We start from the raw sequence: 21,525 nt of genomic DNA, 5'->3' as shown, positions 1-21,525 counted from the left end.
ACACCAAGTTCTCATGTGAAAGCATACAAATGGCAGTTTATTTTCTATCTCAGCACCTTCTGGGTCCTGCAAGCATTGAATACCTTGCGAGTCCAAAGAAAAATACCCTGGTCAGCTCTTTCACACCCGTGAAACACGGTGCAGCACATAAAGTCCAGCGCCAGGAGTGAATAACAGCGGCTTTCATTAACTGTCAAGCGAAACCAGAGGCAGGCTGAAGTGCTAATTCCAGTTGGGACCCGTTCAATAGCAAATTAACCTGCCAGTGATCTCCCAGTAGGCTACTGAACAGAGGAGAAGGAATAATTTGAAACTAGGTTTGTAGAGGTAGGTAATATCTTTTTTATTAGATCAGCAGATAATTTGTAGCCAGATATTTATCCAACCGGCCGCCTTGCGTGTGAGGGGCTGTCTGCCTCCCCCTCTCCCCCTGCAGCCCAGCAATGGTGAAGACCTCTTCTAATCTGTTTGATGGTGAACAAAATCTGAACAGGGTCCGTGACGGACCCTGGATGCCGGGAGCAGACCGGACCCACTGTGTGATAGCTGCGGGCACATTTTTGATGCCATCCTTGGAGCTGGTTTCTGTAAGCTCTTTCTCTCTGCCCCCAAAAGAGGGTAGAGCAAGACGATGAGGCACAGGGTGGGCTGAGGAGGACTGCAGGATCCCCATGTAGCCTTTTTTCCTTTTCCCCACTGTATCTGGCCTGGCTGGGAGAGACAGGGCGGCCTGGCAATGAGCGGTGCCGGAGGAGCATCACGTCACCGGCGCAGGGCCGCGTTGGCCGTGCAGCGCAGCGCCCGAGGAGGAGGATGCTGTCTCCTGGCAACCCCCGCGCCTGTCACATCCATCAGCATCCGCATCGGCTGCAGCGGGGCCGATCGCCTCTTGCAGCACCCCTCTGCCAAGAGGCTACAGCGGGGGCCCCGGGGCTTTGATGAGCGCTAACGAGGCCTCGCGGTCGATGCGGCTTCCCGGCTGCAAATCAGCTCCCCACCACCTCCCGAAATGGGCTCTTTGGCTGCTGGAGGCAGGAGGAGAGCAGCTCCGGGGTTGGGCAACAGCACGGCTTCTCAGCCTGCAAGAGGAGCAAGGGAACTGCTGCGGCACAGAGGGTCCTGCCTGCAATGCTGACCGAGATGTTCCTGGTGCTGGCAGGCAGGGACACGGCTTTGGGGAGGTGCTGGCTGCAGCCAGCATGAGCTGCAGGCACCCCCTTTCTGCAGGCTCGGGGGGGTCTCCTCCACGTCCATGTCTGTGTCCCCGTACCCATCCATGCAGGGCTGCCAGCAGGCTGGGTGCATTGATGGCCCCGTGTGCCCGGGTCCTTCCCTAGATCCTCCTACACGCCAGATTTTATCCTCCTGGCATCCAAAGGGAAGGAGATGAGGCAAAATATCTGCAAAATATCCACTGGGGGAGGCAGGGTTCCTCTTCACCCATCCCTCCCTCACCCAAAGGAGCTTTCCAGAGCACCTCTCCCTGCCATCCCCAAGGCAGAGGCACCCTCCAGGAGCAGCATGGAGTGGGATAAGAGGCAATCAAGGCTGTGAATTGGCCTGGGGCTGTCAGCCAGGGCCTTTTCTGGTGCCTGGTGAGCTGCCTGCATGCCCCCAACCCTGTCTGGGATGTCCACAGCTGGCCTCGAAGCAGGACGGGGATGGGGCACAGGATGGGCATGGGGCACAGGACGACTGCTTTCCCTGTGTGAGGATGCAGAGAGGTGAATGGAGGAGGAGTAGAAGGATGGGGGAAGTGGGAGGCAAGGCACAAGCGTCCAAGGGGATCTGCTCCTTCTCGAAGGAGATGTCAGCTCCTGAGCTGCTTTCAGCCAGGGGCTTAATTTGCAACCGATTCAGCAGCATAGCAGCATCCGTGCCGGTAGGGGGGCCGCAGGCTCTCAGCATCCCCAGGCTGTTGCTGGCAGCAAAGAAAATCCCCAGTGCCCTGCAGTCGGGGCAGCGATGGGATGGAGCAGGAGCGTGCGGAGGAACCAGGAGGGGAGATGGGGTGGGGGAAGTGGGGGGAGAGGAGGACGGGGGGAGAGGATGCTCCTGGCGAAGAATACGGGAAGGGGAGGCAGACAGAAAAACTAATCGAGGATGATTGAGGGAGGGAAGGAGGGTGAGTGAAAGATTGAGACAGAGTGATAAAGAATATGTCAGACAGACAGGAAAACTAATAAAGAATAATAGGCGCCCCCAGCCAAACACAGCGCACGCACCTGCCTGTGGCCGTGTGTGAGCACGGGCGGCGTGTGCTGGACAGGACACACGGGGACGTTCCTGTGCCCCCCAGACACATCCACGTGCACAGCAGCCCTGTCCTCACTGGGACCCCCTTCCTGGGGGAAGAGATGTGCACACCACGGAGAGCTGCCCCGAAAGGGCTGCATGCTGTGCTGGCTCCACGCCCTTCGCTGTCTCCGCTGAGCCTTGCAGGCTGCTTGGTTACACGAGAGCTGTCAGGGCGAGCGGAGAAAGCTCTCAGAGCAGCGCCTCGCCTGCATCCATCCCCCTGCCACCACCTCTGGCTCAGGAAACCCCCCAGCATCCATCTCTGGATGGGGTAGGGGTGGATTCACTAAGCCCTGGTGGCAGCTCTGCCCTCTCCCAGTTTGGTTTGGGGAGGTGGGATGCTGATCCCAATTTCGGGTGTCACTATGTCCCAAAGAGGGGCTGGCAGGTGACATCTGCAAAGGGTCCAAGCGCTGCCTCCAGGGTGCTGCTGCGCTCAGCCTTTGCTGGTGGCCGTGCTGGTGGAGCAGGTTCCAGCATCGCACTGGGATGGAGACAGAACTCAGGAACACCAAGCTGGGTTTTATCTTTGTCTCCTGCAGGCTGGAGTCATGAACACAAAGGTTTCAGGCCATGCCAGGCAGGGGAAGGCAGCTTCTTCTTTTCATGTTCCTCTTTGGAAACGGCCAGCCCTCCTGCCTGCCTTATTCCCATGGCAGATCTCCCCCAGCAGCCAAAGGGGAAAGAAGCCATCCTTCTGGTGAGCTTCGAGAAGTATCACCATGCATCACAGCCGTGAGTGGAGGTTGTTGTATCAATAACACAGGGGACGTGCTGCAACCAGTGCCCACCCATGTGTTATGGGATGGAGAGCCTTAGCCCAAGGTCAGGTATCCACAGGGAAAGGTTTCCTCTGGTCCTTTCCCCTCAATCCCCCAAGCCTGGCCGCAGCTCTTTGCACCTCCCCAGCTCGCAGCCCAGCTCTGCTGGCACACAGACGTTTGCTTCCTTCAAAGCTCTCCTGCTTGCTTCGATTTTTGCTGCAGCGAGGCGAGTGGAAGTGGTCGGATGGGATGCACGTCAGGGAGATGTGTTCGGTGTGTGGGCACGGCAAGATGACCTTTATTAGCCATTTCCTAATGAACAAAGGACTGTCCCAGCTCTGTGTGGCCTTGGAAAAAAAAAAAAAAAAAAAAAAAAAAAAAAACAACATTCTGCCAGGAACGCAGCCTGTGTAGCCCTTTCCTCTGATCTGGGGTTATTTAATAGGGCAGGAGAAGTGAAAATCAGCTAGAGAGGCAGGCAGAGCATCACAGGGCTCCGGAGCATCCCTGCAGCGCTGGAGCTGTGACAACACGACAAGCAGGAGGAAAGCTTTAGAGTCCACCCTGACACTGCAAACTGTCAGTATAAAGCCTCCTGAAAAACCTTTTCCCCAGGGGCAAACCTGGTGATTTATGAATCTGGGGCTTTCACAAAGTGAAAGTGGGCTCTGCAACAGCTATCGGCTGCCCGTAATGAGATCAGGGTGGAGAGGTAGGCTCAGGGAGTTAAGATCTCTCTTACCCTGGTTTTTGGAGGAGCCTAGGGCAGCGAGTGGGAGAAAGCTGCCTGCTGTGAGCAGCATTGGTGCTGAGCTGGTGCTGGGCACTGGGTTTGGGGTGGTAGGCAGGTGGGGATGCAGAGGTGAGCCCGGTGGGAAGCAGAGCGGGGGCCCTACAAGCACTGATCCGACCGGGGATTGCTGCATGGTGGAGGGGACGTGGCTGGCTCAAGGTGAGGGTGAGACTGGCAATGTGGGGTGAAAGCTGGGTTGGTCTGAAGCTGCCGGGGGCTGAGATCTGGCCACAGAGCCAATCTTGGCTTGGGTGATGCCAGTTCCCTGCTCACAAAAGGGTAAAATCCCTGGCTCTACGAGTGGACACGGCCAGCAGCACCCCAGCCTGCTCCCTGTCAGTCACCCTGGGGAATGAGCGGGGCTGTGTGCTGTGCTGGGCCTCAGCTCGAGGGCCTCCCGCAGAGGGGCCAGGCTGGCTGTAAATCCCCTAAATCCCCCTGTCCATATTACCAGGCAGGGACACAGCCACGAGCTGCCTGGGGCTGCCCCCACCACACTCCCACAAATCCCAATCATCCTGCAGGCAATTACAGGGGCTTCTCCATGGCACAGAGCCCAGAATCCCCCAGATCTCCCCCAGGTCTCCCCAACATGTGCAGGGATGCAATCTGCAGCCACCACGAGCACGGCAGCCCTGTTCATCCTGCTAATGGCGGTGCAGGCAGCTGAATGAGGCCAGGGAAGAAGGGCTTTGAGCTTCCCCAGCACCGTGGCCCTGCTCCTCCTGCGGGATCTCATCGTGGGTTATTGGGGGTGAAGCCCACCCCTGCTCTCTCTGTGTCCAGCCCTGCTCTGGGGCCCCACAGCAACCTGTGGGCATCCTGCCATGAAACAGTTCCCCTGCCAGAAGGGTTGGGGCAGCTCCTGAACTGCCTGCAGGTAATGTCAGGTAGGTGGAACAGGGACACATGGCCTAGGAAGAGCCTGGGATGGTGCCTGGATGTGCAAGGGTGGGATCAGGAAAGCCAAGGCATGGATGGAACTGAGCTTGGCAAGGGATGTAAGGAATAGCAGGAAGGGATCCCATAGGTGCATTGGCCAGGAAAGAATGGCCCAGGAGAGCTTTCCCCATCTGATAAGGGAGAACTGGTAACGACAGACATGGAGAAGGCTGAGGTACTCAACAACTTCTTTGTCTCAGTCTTCACTGCCAGTCAGGCTCCCTGTGGCTCTCATTCCCCTGAACCTGCAGGTGAGGGCTGGGGGAGCAAAGTGGCACCCGCTGTAAGCAAGGAGCAGATTGGAGACCAACAATGGAACCGAACAAGCACAGGTCCATGGGGCTCAATGTCATGCAGCCCAGGGTGCTGAGGGAACCGGCTGACGGCCTCTCCATCCTATTTGAAACGTCCTGGCAGCCAGGTGAAGTCCCTGGTGACTGGAAAAAGGGAAACATCACTCGCATTTTTAAAAAGCGTAAAAAGGAGGATGTGGAGAACTACAGACTGGTGAGCCTCACCTCTGTGAAGGGATCTGTTCCAGAATCTTCTCCTATGAATCTTCTCCTAGGAGAAGATTCTGGAACAGATCCTCCTGGAAGCAATGTCAAAGCACAAAGGAGGTGATCTGAGACAGCCAGCACGGCTTCACCAAGGGTAAATCATGCCTGACTGATCTGGTGGCCTTCTGTGGTGGAGGGACTGCATCAGCTGACAAGGGGAAACCGACTGATGGCACCTACCTGGACTTCTGTAAGGCCTTTGACATGGTCCCACTTGACATCCTGGTCTCCATATCGGGTGGTTGACCATTCAGTGGCTAAGGAGTTGGCTTGAAGGTCACACCCGGAGTGGTGATCAGTGGCTCCATGTCCAGGTGGAGGCTGGTGACGAGTGGTGTCCCGCAGGGCTCTGTCCTTGGACTGGTGCTGTTTAATGTCTTCATCAATGACATGGACAGTGGGACAGAGTGCACCCGTAGCAAGTTTGCAGATGACACCAAGCTGGGTGGTGCAGTTAATATAAGAGAAGGAAGGGAGAGCATCCAAAGGGACCTGGACAGGCTGGAGAAGTGGGCCCAGATGAACCTAATGAGGTTCAACAAGTCCAAGTGCAAGGTGCTGCACCTGGGCCAGGGCAATCCCAGACATCAGCACAGGCTGGGATAACTCATTGAGAGCAGCCCTGTGGAGAAGGACCTGGGGGTTCTGGTGGACAAAAAGCTCAACATGAGCCAGCAGTGCGTGCCTGCAGCCCATAAGGCCAACTGCACCCTGGGCTGCATCAGCAGAGGGGTGGCAGCAGGGGAGGGAGGGGATTGTCCCCTTCTACTCTGCTGTTGTGAGAACCCACCTGGAGTGCTGCATACAGGTCTGAGGACCCTAGCGCAAGAAAGTTGTTCATCTGTTAGAGTGGGTCCAGAGGAGGGCTACAAAGATGATCAGAGGCTGGAGCATCTCTCCTATAAAGAAAGGTTGAGAGAGCTGGGGCTGTTCAGCCTGGAGAAGAGAAGGCTCCAGGCTGACCTCCTTATGGCTTTTCAGTATTTCAAGGGGGCTTATAAAAAAGATGGAGAGTGACCTTTTGCTCAGTCAGATAATGACAGGACAAAGGGGAATGGCTTTAAACTAAAAGGGGGGAGATTTAGATGAGAGGTCAGGAGGAAATTCCTCACCCAGAGGGCGGTGAGGCCCTGGCACAGGTTACCCAGAGAGGCTGTGGATGCCCCATCCCTGGAGATGCTCAAGGCCAGGCTGGATGGGGCTTTGGGCAACCTGATCTAGTGAGTGCTGTCCCTGCCTATGGCAGGGGGTTGGAGTTGGATGATCTTTAAGGCCCTTTCCAACCTGAGCTGTTCCATAATTCTGTGCATGTTGAGCCTATGCCCCGAGCACCAGCCCGGCACAGCAGCAGCTCACTGCCTGCTCCAGGCCAGCCGTGCATCCACAGCCCCCACTGCAACCACAGCCGTGCCATCCCGTCACTCACCCGTGCCACTGTGGTGGGAAATCATCATCCAGCCACCTCAGCCAGGTCTGCCTGGTCTGGGAACCTCCTCAGCAACATTTAATTTCTTTAAGGATTCGGTGAAAATGGATCAGGCTTTTCTGTGATTTCCACCCAGTTCCCTGTTTCGGGCTTGCAGAAATGCCCATTGCTCCAGAGGTCAGGGAACCAAGCAAAGGCAATCCTCTCTGCTTACTGACAGCACTGCTTTAAACTTCACAGGGATTTTTACCGAGCAAGGCCCTGCTGGGACAAAGCCTCAGGAGGTGCAGTCTCCATCAGGAAGACAGCGCCACTGCACCTGGCCAAAGCCCAGAGAGATCCCAGCCCTGCTCCACTTTGCCCCATGAGCACTGGAGATGAATCTGCCAAATCTGCACAGGCAGCTGCACAGCTGAAGCTGCATGGGGGGGCCCTCAGGAGACACGAGATCTGAGGTTTCCACCCAAATGCGTGGCCCTGGCCTGGCGTCCTCCCAGAACATATGCAGGTCCTGCTGTGAGGTGAGGACCCCTGCAAAGCAGACGTGCTTGCAGAACCCAGGTCAGACCAAAGCTTATGCAGCAGATGGTCCCCTGCTGTCCCCTTTGGAGATGTCCCCAGCCCATGGGAGGCCACCAAGAGGAGGAGGAAAAGGAGAAGGAGGAGGAGGAGGAAGAGAAGGAAGAGGGAGAGAAGGAGAGGGAAGAGGAGAAGAAAGAGGAGGAGGAGAAGGAGGAAGAATTAGAAGAGGGACAGAAATAGGAACTGCCCCATCTGCACACTTCTGAGCACCCACAGACCCAGCAAGGACACCAGGGCTGGGTTATGACTCCATTTGGTCTCCTCATGATGCCCAGCCCTGTAGGACCACCCTGGTCCCACCATACCTCTTCCATGCTCAGATGGGGGGTTCTCAGGCACCAAAACCCACCCTAAAGGCAACACTGACCGGGGAGCCCCGTGCACCCAATGGTGCAGGGCAGCGCAGCATCCTCTCAGCAGCATCAATTCCTGATCGATATTCGCTGTCATGGAAACCCAACAGTTCCCAGAACAGTGTGTGGGGGGGCTGAATGTTGAGGGGGAGATTGGGGGGGGGCTGCTGCATGGGGGGGGATGCAGAGACCAGGGCAGGGGCGCAGGGGGGAGCAGGGTGCAGGAGGGTGAAGGTGAGAGGGACAGGAGGAGGTGGCATGGTGGGAGGAGGAGAAAAGGAGGCGTAAATGGGGGGGCAAGGGGGCTGCAGGGTCTGGGGTAAGTGGGGAGGAGCATGAGGAGTGAGGGGACACAAAGCCAGGAGGGCCTGGGAGGACCTGGGGTGGTGTAACCCTTCCTGGGTAACCTGGGGGCACATCTGTGCTGCCTGCCCCCATGCCAGCCGTGGGAGCCTGGCACTGGTTTGGGGTGGCCCAGATGCTTTGTTTGGGCCTAGAGGACCTAAACCACCTGCTGGGTGAAGGAGGTGGTGGAAGGGTAAAAAATGGTCCCCAGGGAGCAGTGATGGAAGTGGGAGGTGCTGAGGCTCTCCGCTGCCCGCATGTGCCCTCTCCTGTGGGGAGGCGAGGTGTGGGAAGAAGCTGCCAGGCACAGGCACCCGGGTTTTCACACTTTTATTGTAAAGCTTTAGGAAGGGCTAATTACAATGGAGTTGGTCATCTGACAGCTCAGCAAACAAACAGAACAGGAGAGAACGGAAAGGGGATCACGACGGTGTCATGCTCACTGCTCTGAACAGAAAGAGTTACAAGGGAATCAATTGTGCTCACAGCGCCCGGGGAAAACCAAGCCCAAGGCCGAAAGCCTTCCCCGCACAGGGAAATGCATCACACATTGAGAGCAATACAACCTTAGCAAGAGGCGTTGCCTTAGACATAGGTCACCATCTGAAAAATAGTTGGGTACTTTACTCTGCCATAGGATTTCTCCTTTAGAAAAGCTACACCTGCATGTACATAAAACTGTACAAAAAACAAGGCATCACAAGCAAGGAAATGAAATCTCGTATAAATAGAACCAACACTGAAGAGCTACAAAGGGGTCGCTTAGATCCTTCCCACGCAGCCCGCCTGCTCCCTGGCTCCCACCTTTGGTTTTACCCCTGGCTTGTCCTAGTGCAGTGTGAGATACGGTGAACCCCCCCGCAGAGGCGTCCAACCCCCCCCTCTTCCCTGTGCTTGTCTAGGCTGGAGCCCGTGGGGAGCGTCCCCCCACGTGCACGGAGGCTTTATCCTTCTGGCTTATAATTGTGCAAATGAGCTTCTTTCCAACAGCACCTCTTCTTCGTACAACCCCCCCACCCCCAAGACTGGTCCCCAGTGACACCATCAGCTTCACCCCCCCATTGCCCCCCATCCCAGCACCAATGCCCAGTATTTTCTCCTCCCCCCCGACCCGCTGCCCCCTTTGGCACCCCATGGAGGACCCGCTCCCCCTGCCCCCTCTGTTCCTTCCCATTCACCCCCCCAAGATGCCCATCCCCTCTTCACCACCCATGTCCTCTCCCCACTGTGCTCCCCTCCAAAGACCCAGCCCCAACACCCCTCTGAGAACCCCCCCAAACTCATCACCCCTTATACCTCCAATCCCATGGCTCCCATCCCCATGTCAACCACCCCCATGGCTCCCATCCCCAAGACACCCATCCCCATGTCATCCATCCCTCCCATCCCCATGGCTCCCATCCCCATTGCACCCCTCCCCATGGCTCCCGTCTCTCCCATCCCCATGGCTCACCGGGAACCCGTCCCCTCTGCACTCACCCCCCCCTTTGCAACACGCTCGCACTGAGAACATCGCCAGGCGCTCCAGGAGACAAGACAGCAACCCCAGCCACAGGGCTTGGAGCTTCGGGGTCCTACTGGTGACCCCGAGCAGAAGGTAGGGAGCCCACCCACAGGCAGTGGCCTGGGGAAGCTGGTCTTGGACAAGCACCCCTCCGATCTGGCTCTGCCGGGGGGTCCCCAAGAGGGGCACCGGACACTGCCGCCGCCGGAGCCGCGGGGAGGCGTGAGCAGTCGAGTTGGCAGTGGAGTCAGAGATCCTGGCCAGCGCGGCCAAATTGCACATTCTGCCCAGTTAGGCCCTGAAACTACAGAGCTACAATTAAAAACAAGTTCAGGAGCGTGACCTGCTCAGGCAGCCAGGCCAGGAGAGCGTGGCCCCGCTGCGTGGCTGCGGGTAGAGCGGGGACGCCCGGACGGATGACCACCAGGAGCAAGGCGCCTGCCCCACGGGGCCGCCGGCCGGCGGGTGGGGAGCAGCAGCGGGGGGCCGGGAGGAGGGTCCTGCCCCCTCCGAGTGGCACCCCGAGGTCCCCGGGGCAGGCAAGGAGCAGGGCTGGGGCCCCATGGCCCCGCAGGTCACTGGGAGCTGGCCGCATCCTGCCACCGCTGACCAAGCAAAGGGAGAGGAGCTGCTCAGAGAGGGGCTGCTGGAGGTGGGAGGTGGGCAGGGGGGCCCCAACAGGCACCGCAGTGCCGGCAGGGCAGCCCGCCGGCCGCAGCAGCCGGTGGGGCGGCACCAGGGCGCCGTGTCCCTGCGGTGTCCCCACCCCGTGCTGGTCGAGCCATCGGTGAGAAGAGCCCCAGCCTCTCCCCGTGCGCGGACCGAGGGTGAGCAGCGGGGGAAACCGTCCTGCAGCTACCACTGGCCTTGCTCCCTAAGGAAGATCCCAGAGATGAAGACGACCGACGCGCGAGTACAGGAAGAACAAGGGTGCAGCACAGCCCGTCCCCACGTCCCAGCGGGGAGGAGGGGACCGGGGAAGGGTGACCCAGGAATGAGGCGTGAGTCCCCCAGAGCCCTCCTGCCGGGGTCACCCAAAAAACAGGCGGAGGTGCTCAGGGGCGCACCACCCGGGCATCCCCGCTCCGGCATGCGCATCTCCGGGAGCGCCGTCCCCGCCGCCTGCGCGGTGTCACCCGCTTGGGTACCCTGCAGGGGAGCCGGGGGCAGCGGGGACCGGACAATGGAAGAGAAAGCTGGAGCCCGTGAGAGCGGCCCTGTGGCCTAAGGGCGGTGGGACACCAGCGGGCAGGGGCGTGGTGGCCCCCGGCGTGACCCTGAGACAACGCTCCTCCTGACGAAGGCAATGGTGGCTTACAGGCGGACAGGACGGAGGTCGAAGGCATGGCACAGCCGGCCCCACCGGCATCCCCGGCCCCGCAGGAGGCACAAGGCGATGGGCTGAGACGCCACAGCCGATGCCGACCTCCCTGCCAGCGGAGTGGGACTGAGGGCTTCTCCGGACCCAGCCGGTCCCTTGCCTGGGGACTTCCCCGTCCCTCCTCCGGCCATCGGGCGCAGGGCCACCAGGGACACCCCCAGCGCGGCCCCCGCCTATGGCACCGGGCAGTCCCTAGGGACCCTGCAGCTTGTGGGCACAGTGACAACGTTCCGAAAGAGATCCAGGCTGAAAAATAGTCAAGTCCCTACAGTCCGGCTAGGGCTGCCCCTCTCCTCCAGCTCCCCAGCTGCCGTTTCAGGGACTGGTCACATCTCTATTTACAATATAGAACACGAGTGTGGGCCGGACGCTGCGCTCCCGCGGGCTCTTCCACGCAGCAAACCATTCAAAGCTGGAACTTGCTCCCTGTGGATTGGGATTGTGTGTGTGTGTGTGTGTTCATTTAAATGTCTTTTGTTTCAAGGACAATAAAAAGTTTCGATCAGGCAGGACTTGAATGTCATTCCTAAGGTTCGTATTTACAGGAGTCTACAGCAAAGAGCCGGGCAGCTCGCTCCCTGTGCGCGGGGACACCCCTCGTCCTATGCCCCAGGAACTCCACCAGCTCTGCGCGGACCTTTGGTACGTCAGCCCTTCTCCCCGGCCGTGCCCTCCGCACCAGGAGCCTGCCCAGCCCTCCCCGACCACGCAGTTCAGAGGCATGCACCCGCAAGTGCTCAGAAATCGGGTTTTGGATGCCTTCACCCCTCCCACCCGCCCCAGAAAATGGGTTATAAAGGCGCTCCTTCCATCCCTGCCTTGCCCTGCCCTGCTGTCCTCACAGCCCCTGGGCACCTCAACCACCACCCGGAGGAGACCTGGCCGCAGGAGCCCGTAAAGCATCGAAGTTTCAAATGTTCCTCTGGACGCTGGCCTCAGAAGCACGTCTGCTCCCGGCCCCTCGGGCCAGCCTCACAGGTATATCTCCCTCTTGGTGGTCTGGGACGAGGGGGTGGTGGCTGGCTGGAAGTCCGAGGTCTGGGTGAGAGGAATTTCCTCCATGGGAGAGTCCTTGCAGGGCTCATGGCTACTATTGGAGAAGGCACTGTACGTGGGGAGCAGGCGGAGGTTGGCCATTTTGGTGCTGCGCTCTTCTGAGAGTCTGGGGCTGCCATTCCCGACTTGCTCTTGACTCCCTCTGTCTTGGTAAGGCACAAAAGTGGAGAGTTTGAGGGCGTTCTTGGGCCTGCGGCTGGGGGAGGATTGGCCGGGCATCCAGCAGGTGTCGGAGTGGCCGAACTCTGTGCACTCCCGGGTACAGGTCCCAGTCATGGCTACATCGGGCAGAGGCCGGAGATCTGCAAGAAGCAAGGGAGAGCATCGTTAGGCACGGCCGGGACCCGCCAGGTCGGCGGGGTGAGGCTGGAGGTCCCCCCAGCACCCATGGGGTGACCAAGAGGGCTGGGTTACCAGGCCAGAGAGGGACCCCACGACCCCTTGGGAGGAGGAGCAGGGCTGGGAGGCCTCTGCCCTCCCACAGCAGGGGGACGGGGTTGGAATGACCTGCAGCCACCCAGGGAACGGAGGCAGAGCTGGGTGGGGAGCCCAAGGCTCGTGGCAGCTGGTGCCTCTGGCCAAGCTCAGCCCAGCTCCCCGTGGACAATAAACCCCTGCAGTGGGTGCAGGTGGGACGATGGCGAGGCAGAGCTCCCTGCGCCCACCCTAGGACACAGGTACCCCCCTGGTCCAGCACCCTTGGACACTCCAAAAGCTTCGTCATGCATGGACAGGAGTTCTCAGTCCTGTCCCAAATCCATGGGACAGTCCATGTCCCAAACACAGCCAGGCTTTTCACTGCCCTCAGGTACAGCCAGGTCTCCTGTGCACCAGCCATGGGCCATCCTGCCCTGCTTGCCACCCAGCCATCCCAAGTACCAACTGGAGGTTCCTCCCCGAAACCAGACAGAGGTCCTTGGACCTCTCCTGGTCTCCCAGAGTCTGAGAACATGGCAAAACACAGCTGGGAGAGCCCATAGCCACCCCAGAGTGGCTGGGCATTTCTGATACCTGTGAATCCCTGCCCCAGGTGTGTCCAAACTTCTCTGTGCCAAACACTGGCCCATGAGAGCACTGGATATCTGAGGGCATCATAGCTCCCTGGCTGCTGGAGAGTGGCCACCAGCTGCACCACGTCATGGGCTGGTGTCCTCAGGCACCGGCCACTCTCCATCCCAGACATTTCGAGGCCTTGCTGTGCCCTGGCCACGTGTCCTGGCCACAGGGAGTGCCCATCACAGGTCTGCAGAGGCTGCAGCATGGCATTTCCAGGCAAAGGTGAGCAAACTTTCAGGAGCCATCCCAGACACAAGCCATCCCTTGCCATCAGCCCCCTCGGGGCACCACACAGCCCCCTGCCACTGCTGGGACACTTCACTGCCACAGGCACCTGCGGGTGGCTCAAGGCTGGTGCCGATGCTAGGACAGAAGGGCAGGCTGCTCAGGACCCCCAGGCCTGAGAGGAGGCAAACCAGAGCCCTTTGCAGCGTGCTGAGGCTCTGTCCCTGCAGCACGTCCCTCCCGCCACCGGTCTGGGGCTTGAGGACACGTGTGTCCCCAAGTCACCCTGCACAGCTTTCACACACAGGCACCACCGTGATTGCAACGAGGTCGCTGCACGAAAAGGCTCCATACGATGCTAGGAACAGTTGGAAAGAGTCAAAAGTGAGAGCTGAAGGGACAGGCATGGACGAGGGGACACAGTTAGCAGAGAAGCAGTGTGGGAACATATCTTGCCCTAAAACAACCCCCACTGCATCCCAAATTCTCCCGTCCGCTGGCGCACGTGTTAGCTGCGGTATCCTGGCAGACGCCACAAGGACATACCTCCGTGCAGACCCCCTTCACAGCCTGCTCCGCTCGGGGGACTCTAATGAGGAGCAGAAAAAGGACGAGAGGGTCACATCAGTGCACAGCCCCAGCCTCCACCAGCCCTCCCCGTCGCATTGCACCAAGCCCCAAAACGTCCTCTTGGTACCCACTGCCTCCAAGGAGTCCCTTGGCCTCTCCTGGCCCCACTCCAGCCTCCTTCAGGCTGCTTGGCCACCGCTGCCAAGTTCTCACTGGTTTCTCCAGCCTCACCCTAGCCTCCCAGCTGGCCCTTGCAGGGCTCGCAGAGCCTGTGGCCACCCGGCTTGTGGTGGCCCAAGCCCTGCAGGCAGATGTGTGCACAGGCACACGGGTACAACCCAACTGGATGTGCTTCTGTGGGCGCTCAGGTGGGCACATGGAGAGGAACCCGCACGCAGGGGACAGCCATGCTCATGCTGCAGGGTGCAACAGCAAGGGACCAAGCATCACGGGGACCAAAGTGACCCAAAAGGCCACTGTGAGAGCTCAGCTTGCCAGCACAGGGCTTGGGGATTATTCTCAGAGCCATGAACGAACTGTCCTACCCTGAGCAAGTGCAGAGTTGCCTGATTTATTTTTCTAAGCCACAAGTAGAGAGAAATACTCAAAGCCAGAGGTGGGGCACCTCAGTTTTTACCTCTCAGGACTAACAGGATGCTCTGGTAGCCACTGGTTGGTCAACCTATGGCCATGTTGTGTTGCCTTACACTTCTGTTCAAGAGGCAACGTCTCTGTCTCCTGTTATCTCCTTTCCCAATGCAAAATTTGGACAGTTTGTCATCATTTTCATGTCCAGAAAGCCTCGGTGCTGCTCATTCACACAATGGGGAGTCCTGGGTGCCCCCGCTTCCTGCTCCAAGGGAAGGTGCTCTGCCGAGGGTGCCGGCAGGGCTGAAATAAAGCCACCTCTCCAGGGAACAAAGCTGTGGAGATTTCCTTGCGCCAATAGCAGCTGAGAAATCGCAGGGTCAAGCAGGAACTCGGTGTTCAGGGTCTTTTATTCTGCTTTTCCCATTGTCTGTTTCTGGCACGAAAGCCGTTTTCCAGCGTTGTCTCTTGCAGTGAGATGCTGGCACCGCGCTCTCCGCTAAAGGAGCGCATTATGTGCCGCGAGCACAACCAGCTCCACTTCCAGAGCCCGGGAACGGGGCAGGGTGCAATTCCTGAATAGCCCCAATTTACAGCAAACACGACCCCACGGCCTAATTCTCAGCACATGCCGGTGGGCTGGAGTTCAATGTGCCACCACAGGCAAGCACAAATCTTTGGGGGTAAGCTGGTGGGAATCCTGCCCACAAAGGGCCGATTCTGGGGGCGAGGTCAATGAAAACGCTGCGTTTCCCAGAGCTTTGCCTGTTCACTGCAGGCCAGAGGGGTCAGCCCATCCTGTTATCAGCATCCCCGTGCTGAACGTCCCTGCCCCGAGGGATGCGTGGTTGTTTGGGCATCTGCAGCCCGCTGGCTCCCCCCTTTCTATTGCTTGGCTCTCTCCGGTTGCCTGGGGGCTGCTCGGCCTCATTGCATAGGAATGAGCCGGGGCAGTAAAAGTCGCATCCCTTTGAACTTTTCAGATGAAAAGGGGGCTTTATGGGACACGCATTCACAGATGGGCTGGGTCCGGCCCTGGCTGGAGGAGGGGAAGCTCCCTGAGCAGCAGCCCTGTTCTCCCCCCTCTTCTCCCGGCATCCAGGGCACCTCTGCTCTTTGGGAAGGAGTCTTGTGCTGGGCCGTCTCCTTAGAGGCACATATTGGTGCCGCTGCTAATTATCTCTCTATATCCCACTTGCAAGGGCTCCTCTAGTAGTGTTATTGCTCTTCGTGGGAGATTTCAACAGTGCACTTGAGTGCCATTAGACGGAAGACAAAAGCAGGCAGCATCACTCAGCAGGCACTTCCATCTCCTGCAGTAGATGGGCTGGGGCTCCCTCGCCCACTACAAGCCAGGTAATCTTCAAGCACAGGCTGACAGCCAGCCCAGACCACAGCTTTTTGCCATCATCTCCAACGTGCACACCCTGCTTTGGTTCTTCCACTTGGGTCAGACATCATCAGTACCATAAGCATGGTGCTCAGGGCTGGGGGAGCAGGGATGCTGCAGCACACGAGGACAGGTATTTGGGGGCGAGGGGATGCAAAAGAGCAGCTCTGGGAAGGAGGAACATGAGGCTGGGGGTGTGAGACAGCAGGGCACAGCAGAGGATGCAGAGAAGCGCAGGAGGGGGAAGAGGGAAGCACAGCATGCGAGGAGGGAGTGGGGAGGCTCAGGGCTATGGGGAGATTGGGAGAGCAGCTGGGAGGCACAGCAGGATGCGTTCCTGAAGCATTAGATGGGAAAGACTTCTCTTCCCTCCCTGATGGCATGGAGAACATCAGACCCTAACTTCATCCAGCCCCCCTGCTCAGAGCCCAGCAGCACTGCTCCTCTCCCAGCCCATCCCACCTGGGATGGGGAAGCCAGGACTTGCCATCCAAACTGCTGGCTTTTGGCTGAGGCAGGACACTGCTCCTAGCACAGGCTGCTTCATCACCTCCACTCCCTGGTGTGGACACCTGGCAACACCACTCCTCCTGCACCGAGTCCTCAGGGCTCTGCAGAGCATTGCTGGGATGTCCCTTATGGTGGTGACCTTCCATGGCACCCTGTCCCAGCAGCACTGTCCTCCCTGCCCGTGTCCCTGCCATGGGAACGACTCCTCCCCGGTGTTGCTCTCTCCCACAGCTCCCTACAGCACACCTCCCTCACATGGGCGCCCTTCCCCAGCTCCACCCTAGCTCACTGGGGCCATTCCTGCACCATCCATGTCCCACCCCCAAAGCTCTCGCACCTACAGGCACCAGCACCCGCAGGCTCTCCCCAGCAGGCCCCATTCCCCCGTGCGCTCCCGCTGCCAGGTACCATTCTCCTGCTCTCCCCAGGCACCACTCCCCTACAAGCACCTACCTCCAGGCAGCTCTCCCCTGCCGCGTTCCCCCCTACAGGTGCTGTCCCCCCTCCGCACCACTCTTGGCGAGCACCGTTCCCCCATGGCGCTGATGCCTACAGGTACCGGTCCCCCGCGGTGCCACCACGTCCCCCAGGTGCCATGTTTCACAGCGCTGTTCCCTCCAGATACCTCTCCCCTGCGGTGCCGCTTGCTCCAGGCACCACTGCTGCATGGGCTTCTCCCTCACAGTGCAGCCGGTTGGGTAGCGCGCCCCAAAATCCTGGTTTTATATGCTGCAACCCCAGTGCTCTCCACATCTTCACGCCCCAGTGCTGCGGGGATGTGTCCCCTGCACCATCCCTCCCCTTGATGCACCCTTCTCTGTGCCTTTCTCCTACACTGCTGGCAGCAGGAGATGCTCAACAGCCCGTCCCCTGCTCGTCCCCTGACTTGTTGTGAGCTTTCTTTGGTGCACAGGAGCTCAGGGGCTCTGCCTCAGTGCCCCCTTCCCCTTCAGAGAGCTTTTGGGAGGGGGGAGCCGTGCTGCAGGTGGCTGCGGAGCCCTGCGCTGCTTTGCAGAGCCCTGACACCAGGTCCTCCCCTTCAAGGCCCCCAGACAAGGTGGGAACGGCAAGTGGATGCCCACCTTTTGGACACGGGGGGGCCTGAGTATCACCTCCTGCAGCCCCCTCTGGTCCCTGATTCCCACACTGCACGTAGCCACCAGCACAAGCCCTCTTCCTCCAGCGCAGCACCAGCGTGACACCAATTTCTCTTTCCAGGCCTTGGGGAAGGCGGCTGGACCGATGCCCATTTCCACAGCGATGCTCCAGAGATCAATGAGCAGAGAAATATCAGAAGCTGAGCACACAAGCGGCGCGCTCCCCGCCGTCCACGTCAGTCCCTATTTTTCCTAGAATGAGCTCATGCCATCCCCACAACACCCGGGCAGACGGTTTGCAGGACCACTCCTCGCACTACAACACCCAGGCAGACGGCTTCGGGGACCAATTCTAGCACGACAACACCCGGGCAGATGGCTTTCCAAACTTAACACCGTCGTGACAGCACGCAGACAGATGGCTGCCGGTGTCTGGGAGCGACCCTACAGTGCCCATCAAGGTGGTTACTGCAGCTCCACGCCACACCTACAGCTCTTGGGCCACGGTGAGCATCACCAGCGCTCGCAAGAAATACCGAGAAAGATCCAGCTCTGATGCCAGCACACAGATGGATCTCTCCTGGGCACCAAAGTCAACAGATATAGCGCACGCAGCCTTCTCCCCCAGACCCTGCAGCAGCGAGCAGCACTCCCCTAACGCTGAACAATGGTGTCTAAACACCAGTGCAGACAGCTCGCTCCAAAGTTAATGGCCTGTCAGCCCCTAGATGCACACACGGATCAAACCATGGCCCCTGGAGTATATTACAGCAGCATATACTAACTGCAGCACCGAAGCAAACGACTTCCCAGATCCTGCCAAGGGTATCGCAGCAGAACCAGTGTGTAATTAATGGGGACAGATGCACCCACCAGCCTCAGCATCACCGGCACAGGTAGCGTAACGCTAAAATGCTTTGTCACAGGCCTCGGCAGCGAGGGCCCGAGCCCAGGCTCCCAGGGGACATCTTCCACCTCCTTCCCTTGCTGCTGGGGCTGGAGGGGCCACGTCCCTGCCACCGCTGCACCTGCAGCCCGCGGGTGGCTGTGACACACCGGCATCCTGCAGCCATCGCCGTGGCAACGGGATGCCGGTCGCACCGCTGGCACCGAGAGCATCCAGACCGAAGGCTCTGGGTCCTGCCCACACTCTAGAGGCTCGGAGGAAGATCTCCAAAATCACCTGCCCCCCATCTTCACTGCAATCTCTGCAAGACTCAGGGAAGCAAATCGCATCCCCTCTAACAGATTCTGCACTTGTGGTGCTGGCTGGATGATCTCCTGCCCTGGCACCACGGGGCTTCAACCTTCTCTGGGCTATAAAAAGCAGAATTATTACATTAAATTACAGAATAATTACATTAAGAACTACCTTAATAGGATTAAGGGGTTCAAAGGTTAGGAAATGCCAAAATTAGGATTGTCCCTGCAGTCTTAATTCACTTCTTGAAAGTCTGCTTCGTGAGGCAGACCAGAGCCACTGTCTGGTGGAAAATATTTTCCCTGGAGTCCTTTGGGGCTGCAGGGGAGAGGACAGGAAAACCTGGGAGGTGAACTGGGCTTTTTGGAGAGGGGGAAGAGCCTTTGCCAGTGAGACTCCACCCCACGGGCTGTGGAAACCGGAGAAGGCACAATGAAAGGGTCAGGAAATCACAGCAAATTGCATCTTCAAAGCTTGGGGCTGGGGGGCAGTGGGATTCTTTTACTATGGAGTAAACCCAGCCATTTCCTTTCCTATCTCCTTTTGGAAGCGAGATATCTGGGCAGGTTTCAACATCTCTTTTCAAAATACTTGGGAAGCCACAGACATCCACCATGAAAAACCATTTCCTTGTCACTCAAGTTTGCCAAAATTTCAAGCAACGTAAAGATAATAATGGGCATTGCTGGGCACCCCTCCTCACCTGTGCTCTATAAAACACAGCGGCAAGTCTCCCTCTGAGATGAAACCCCGCTGCCTATAACGCCCAAACACTGTGCTCTGGACAGCCAAGAACTGCTCACGACTCCTGCAAACAACAGACCTTTAACAAAAGACCACCCGGAGGGCCAGGCAGCCACGCAGTAACTAAACCAAACCCTGCCGTACCCAAATCACCTTCCTGGTCTCATCATTCACCCCCCCAGTAACCTGGGGAGCACCAACCCCTGTGACACCTCCTGGAGCACACAGAGGTCGGACAAGGAGCTTCCAGCTGGTTCCTCGGCCACTCTTCCCCTTCTGCCTTTTGCATCCTCTCTTGCTGGAGCTAATGATGGTTATGTAAATCCGCAGAGGAACACCACCTGCCGTCCCCAGGGGCTGTCAGCTCATGCATGCCTTGTATGCGCATTCCTGCTGCCCAAATACCGACACACAATTGCTGCGTGCACATTCCCACCTCGCCTTTGCCAACTCCTCCTGTGCACAGGATTTCTCCCAGACGCTCCCCAGCCTGTGTCCGTGGGGCTGACCTGTCCCCCTGTCCCACCAGGGCTCTCTGGGGACATCAGGAAGCATGGTCCAGGGTCTCCAGCCAATGGGATGAGGTGACCAGAAGGAGCCTGGCCACCAAGAGCTCCAGATACCTGCCGCCCTACAGCCAAGGAGCCCTTTGGTGGCCCTCCAAAGCAATGCACTCTGCAGCCCCGTGTCTGGGTGAACAGCAGCAGAGCAGAGGTCACGTCATTGTGGCACCATGCCCTGGAGAGCTCCTGGTCTTTATTATGGGTTGCTGACATCTCCCCACATACAGCAGTCCTCTTACCCCATCTTCTTCCTCCCCTCCCAGAGCACCTGGAGACTTCTCCCCCGGCTCCTGCAGTAGGATCCTGCCCCGCACCCCTGACACTGTCCCCAGGAAGGGACGAGTGCAGCAGCACGGCGGCCCCAGGCCACCCGCCAGGCACAGGATGTGTTAAAGCAGCAAATGCTTCAGACAGAAGGAACCTGGCCAGCTAATCCCAGAGCTTTACCTTGCCTGTGAAAGGCGGAGGTCTAATCCTGCTGCTGTGGCACGGGATGGGGGACACACAGGGCCCCCCTCCCAGCTCCCCTGGTGCCCCATCCCTGGGAGCAGCCTTGGTACTCTCCTGCCACTGCAGCCAGCCTCCCTCTAAGGGTTAACTCTCCTTGTTGGAGCTTCTGCAAGCTAATTAGAAGGAGCCCAGGCAAGTGCGGTGGCAGACACCGCTGCACTTATCTCCCCACTTCCGGGGCTCTGCCCTTATCATTTAATTAAAGCTGCGGCCGTGCTTCCCTTCCTGGCAGCAGCTCATCAGGGAGGGCACTGGAGCTTGTGGCAGCCTCAGTGGGAAGCGGGAGAAGGGCAGGAACATGCCCTGGGAATGCCAAAAAAAGGGAGAAGCCGACAGAGGGGTGGCTCCCTTTGGGCAAGCTGCTCTCAGCCCCACTCCAGACTGGGAGCAGCCCATACCATGCAGCACCAACCTCCCCGAAAAAAAACTGGGACTACCCCCCAAGTGCTGGGGACTGGGTTTGCCCCAGGAGGGATGTCCACGGAGCTGGGACCCTGCAGAACGATGCTGTTTGAAGGCTGCACCAGGGCATGTGGGCGCAGCTACGCAGGGGATGCGTGCTGGCAGCCCTTCGGTGCAAACCTCAGCCTTTTGGGGTAAACAACCCCCAGCCGATGCTGACAGCTTCTGTGCCAAATTCCACACCTCTCTTCCAAAGCATAGTTAAGCTAATGTGTCTTGAAAGGAAATTTTTATAACCAGTTTGTTAGCACGGCTGAGACAGCATGTCTTGTTCTCAGAAAACAGCTGGAATGCCTTAGCTAAAACTTAAGAAAGAAAGAAAAAGAAATCAACCTGAGGGAAACCCAGCATGGAAAATTTAAGCTTTAGTGTTGGAAATCTGCTGAAGTGATAAGCAATTGAAAATAAGTCTGTATAATGCAAAATGTCAGGCAGCCCGGGGCTGCGCGGTCTATATAATGATCCCCACCGCAGGTTGCGAGGGGAGACGCGGGCGCACGCTTGGCACGCTCCGAGAGGAGGAAGGGGGCGACCGTGGCTCCTCGGCCCTCCCAACCCTGAGTGTAAGAGCAAGAATTAATGTAGGGAGGAAAAAAAAAAGTCTT

General features: G+C 58.5%; 1 protein-coding gene across 2 annotated transcripts in view; it reads right to left on the bottom strand.

Annotated features, from left to right (window-relative positions):
* Nucleotides 1-8,376: 8,376 nt before the first annotated feature.
* Nucleotides 8,377-21,525, bottom strand: part of PCDH1 (protocadherin 1) — a 47,472-nt gene continuing 34,323 nt past the window's right edge. The window contains exons 5-6 of one of the 2 annotated variants that reach the window (XM_038186334.2): nt 13,832-13,874; nt 12,167-12,306 (exon numbers count right to left, since the gene is read on the bottom strand). In XM_038186334.2, coding sequence (XP_038042262.1) covers nt 13,849-13,874 — 26 coding nt within the window. In that variant the 3' untranslated portion in view covers nt 12,167-12,306; nt 13,832-13,848. Of the gene's footprint in view, nt 12,307-13,831; nt 13,875-21,525 lie in introns of both variants that reach the window. The other variant, XM_027468309.3, reaches the window with a different exon arrangement.

This window comes from Anas platyrhynchos, chromosome 14, assembly GCF_047663525.1.
Source record: "Anas platyrhynchos isolate ZD024472 breed Pekin duck chromosome 14, IASCAAS_PekinDuck_T2T, whole genome shotgun sequence".
Classification (NCBI taxonomy): domain Eukaryota; kingdom Metazoa; phylum Chordata; class Aves; order Anseriformes; family Anatidae; genus Anas; species Anas platyrhynchos.
The sequence above is the reverse complement of the archived record's forward strand: the minus strand, read 5'-3'. Positions and strand labels throughout refer to the sequence as shown.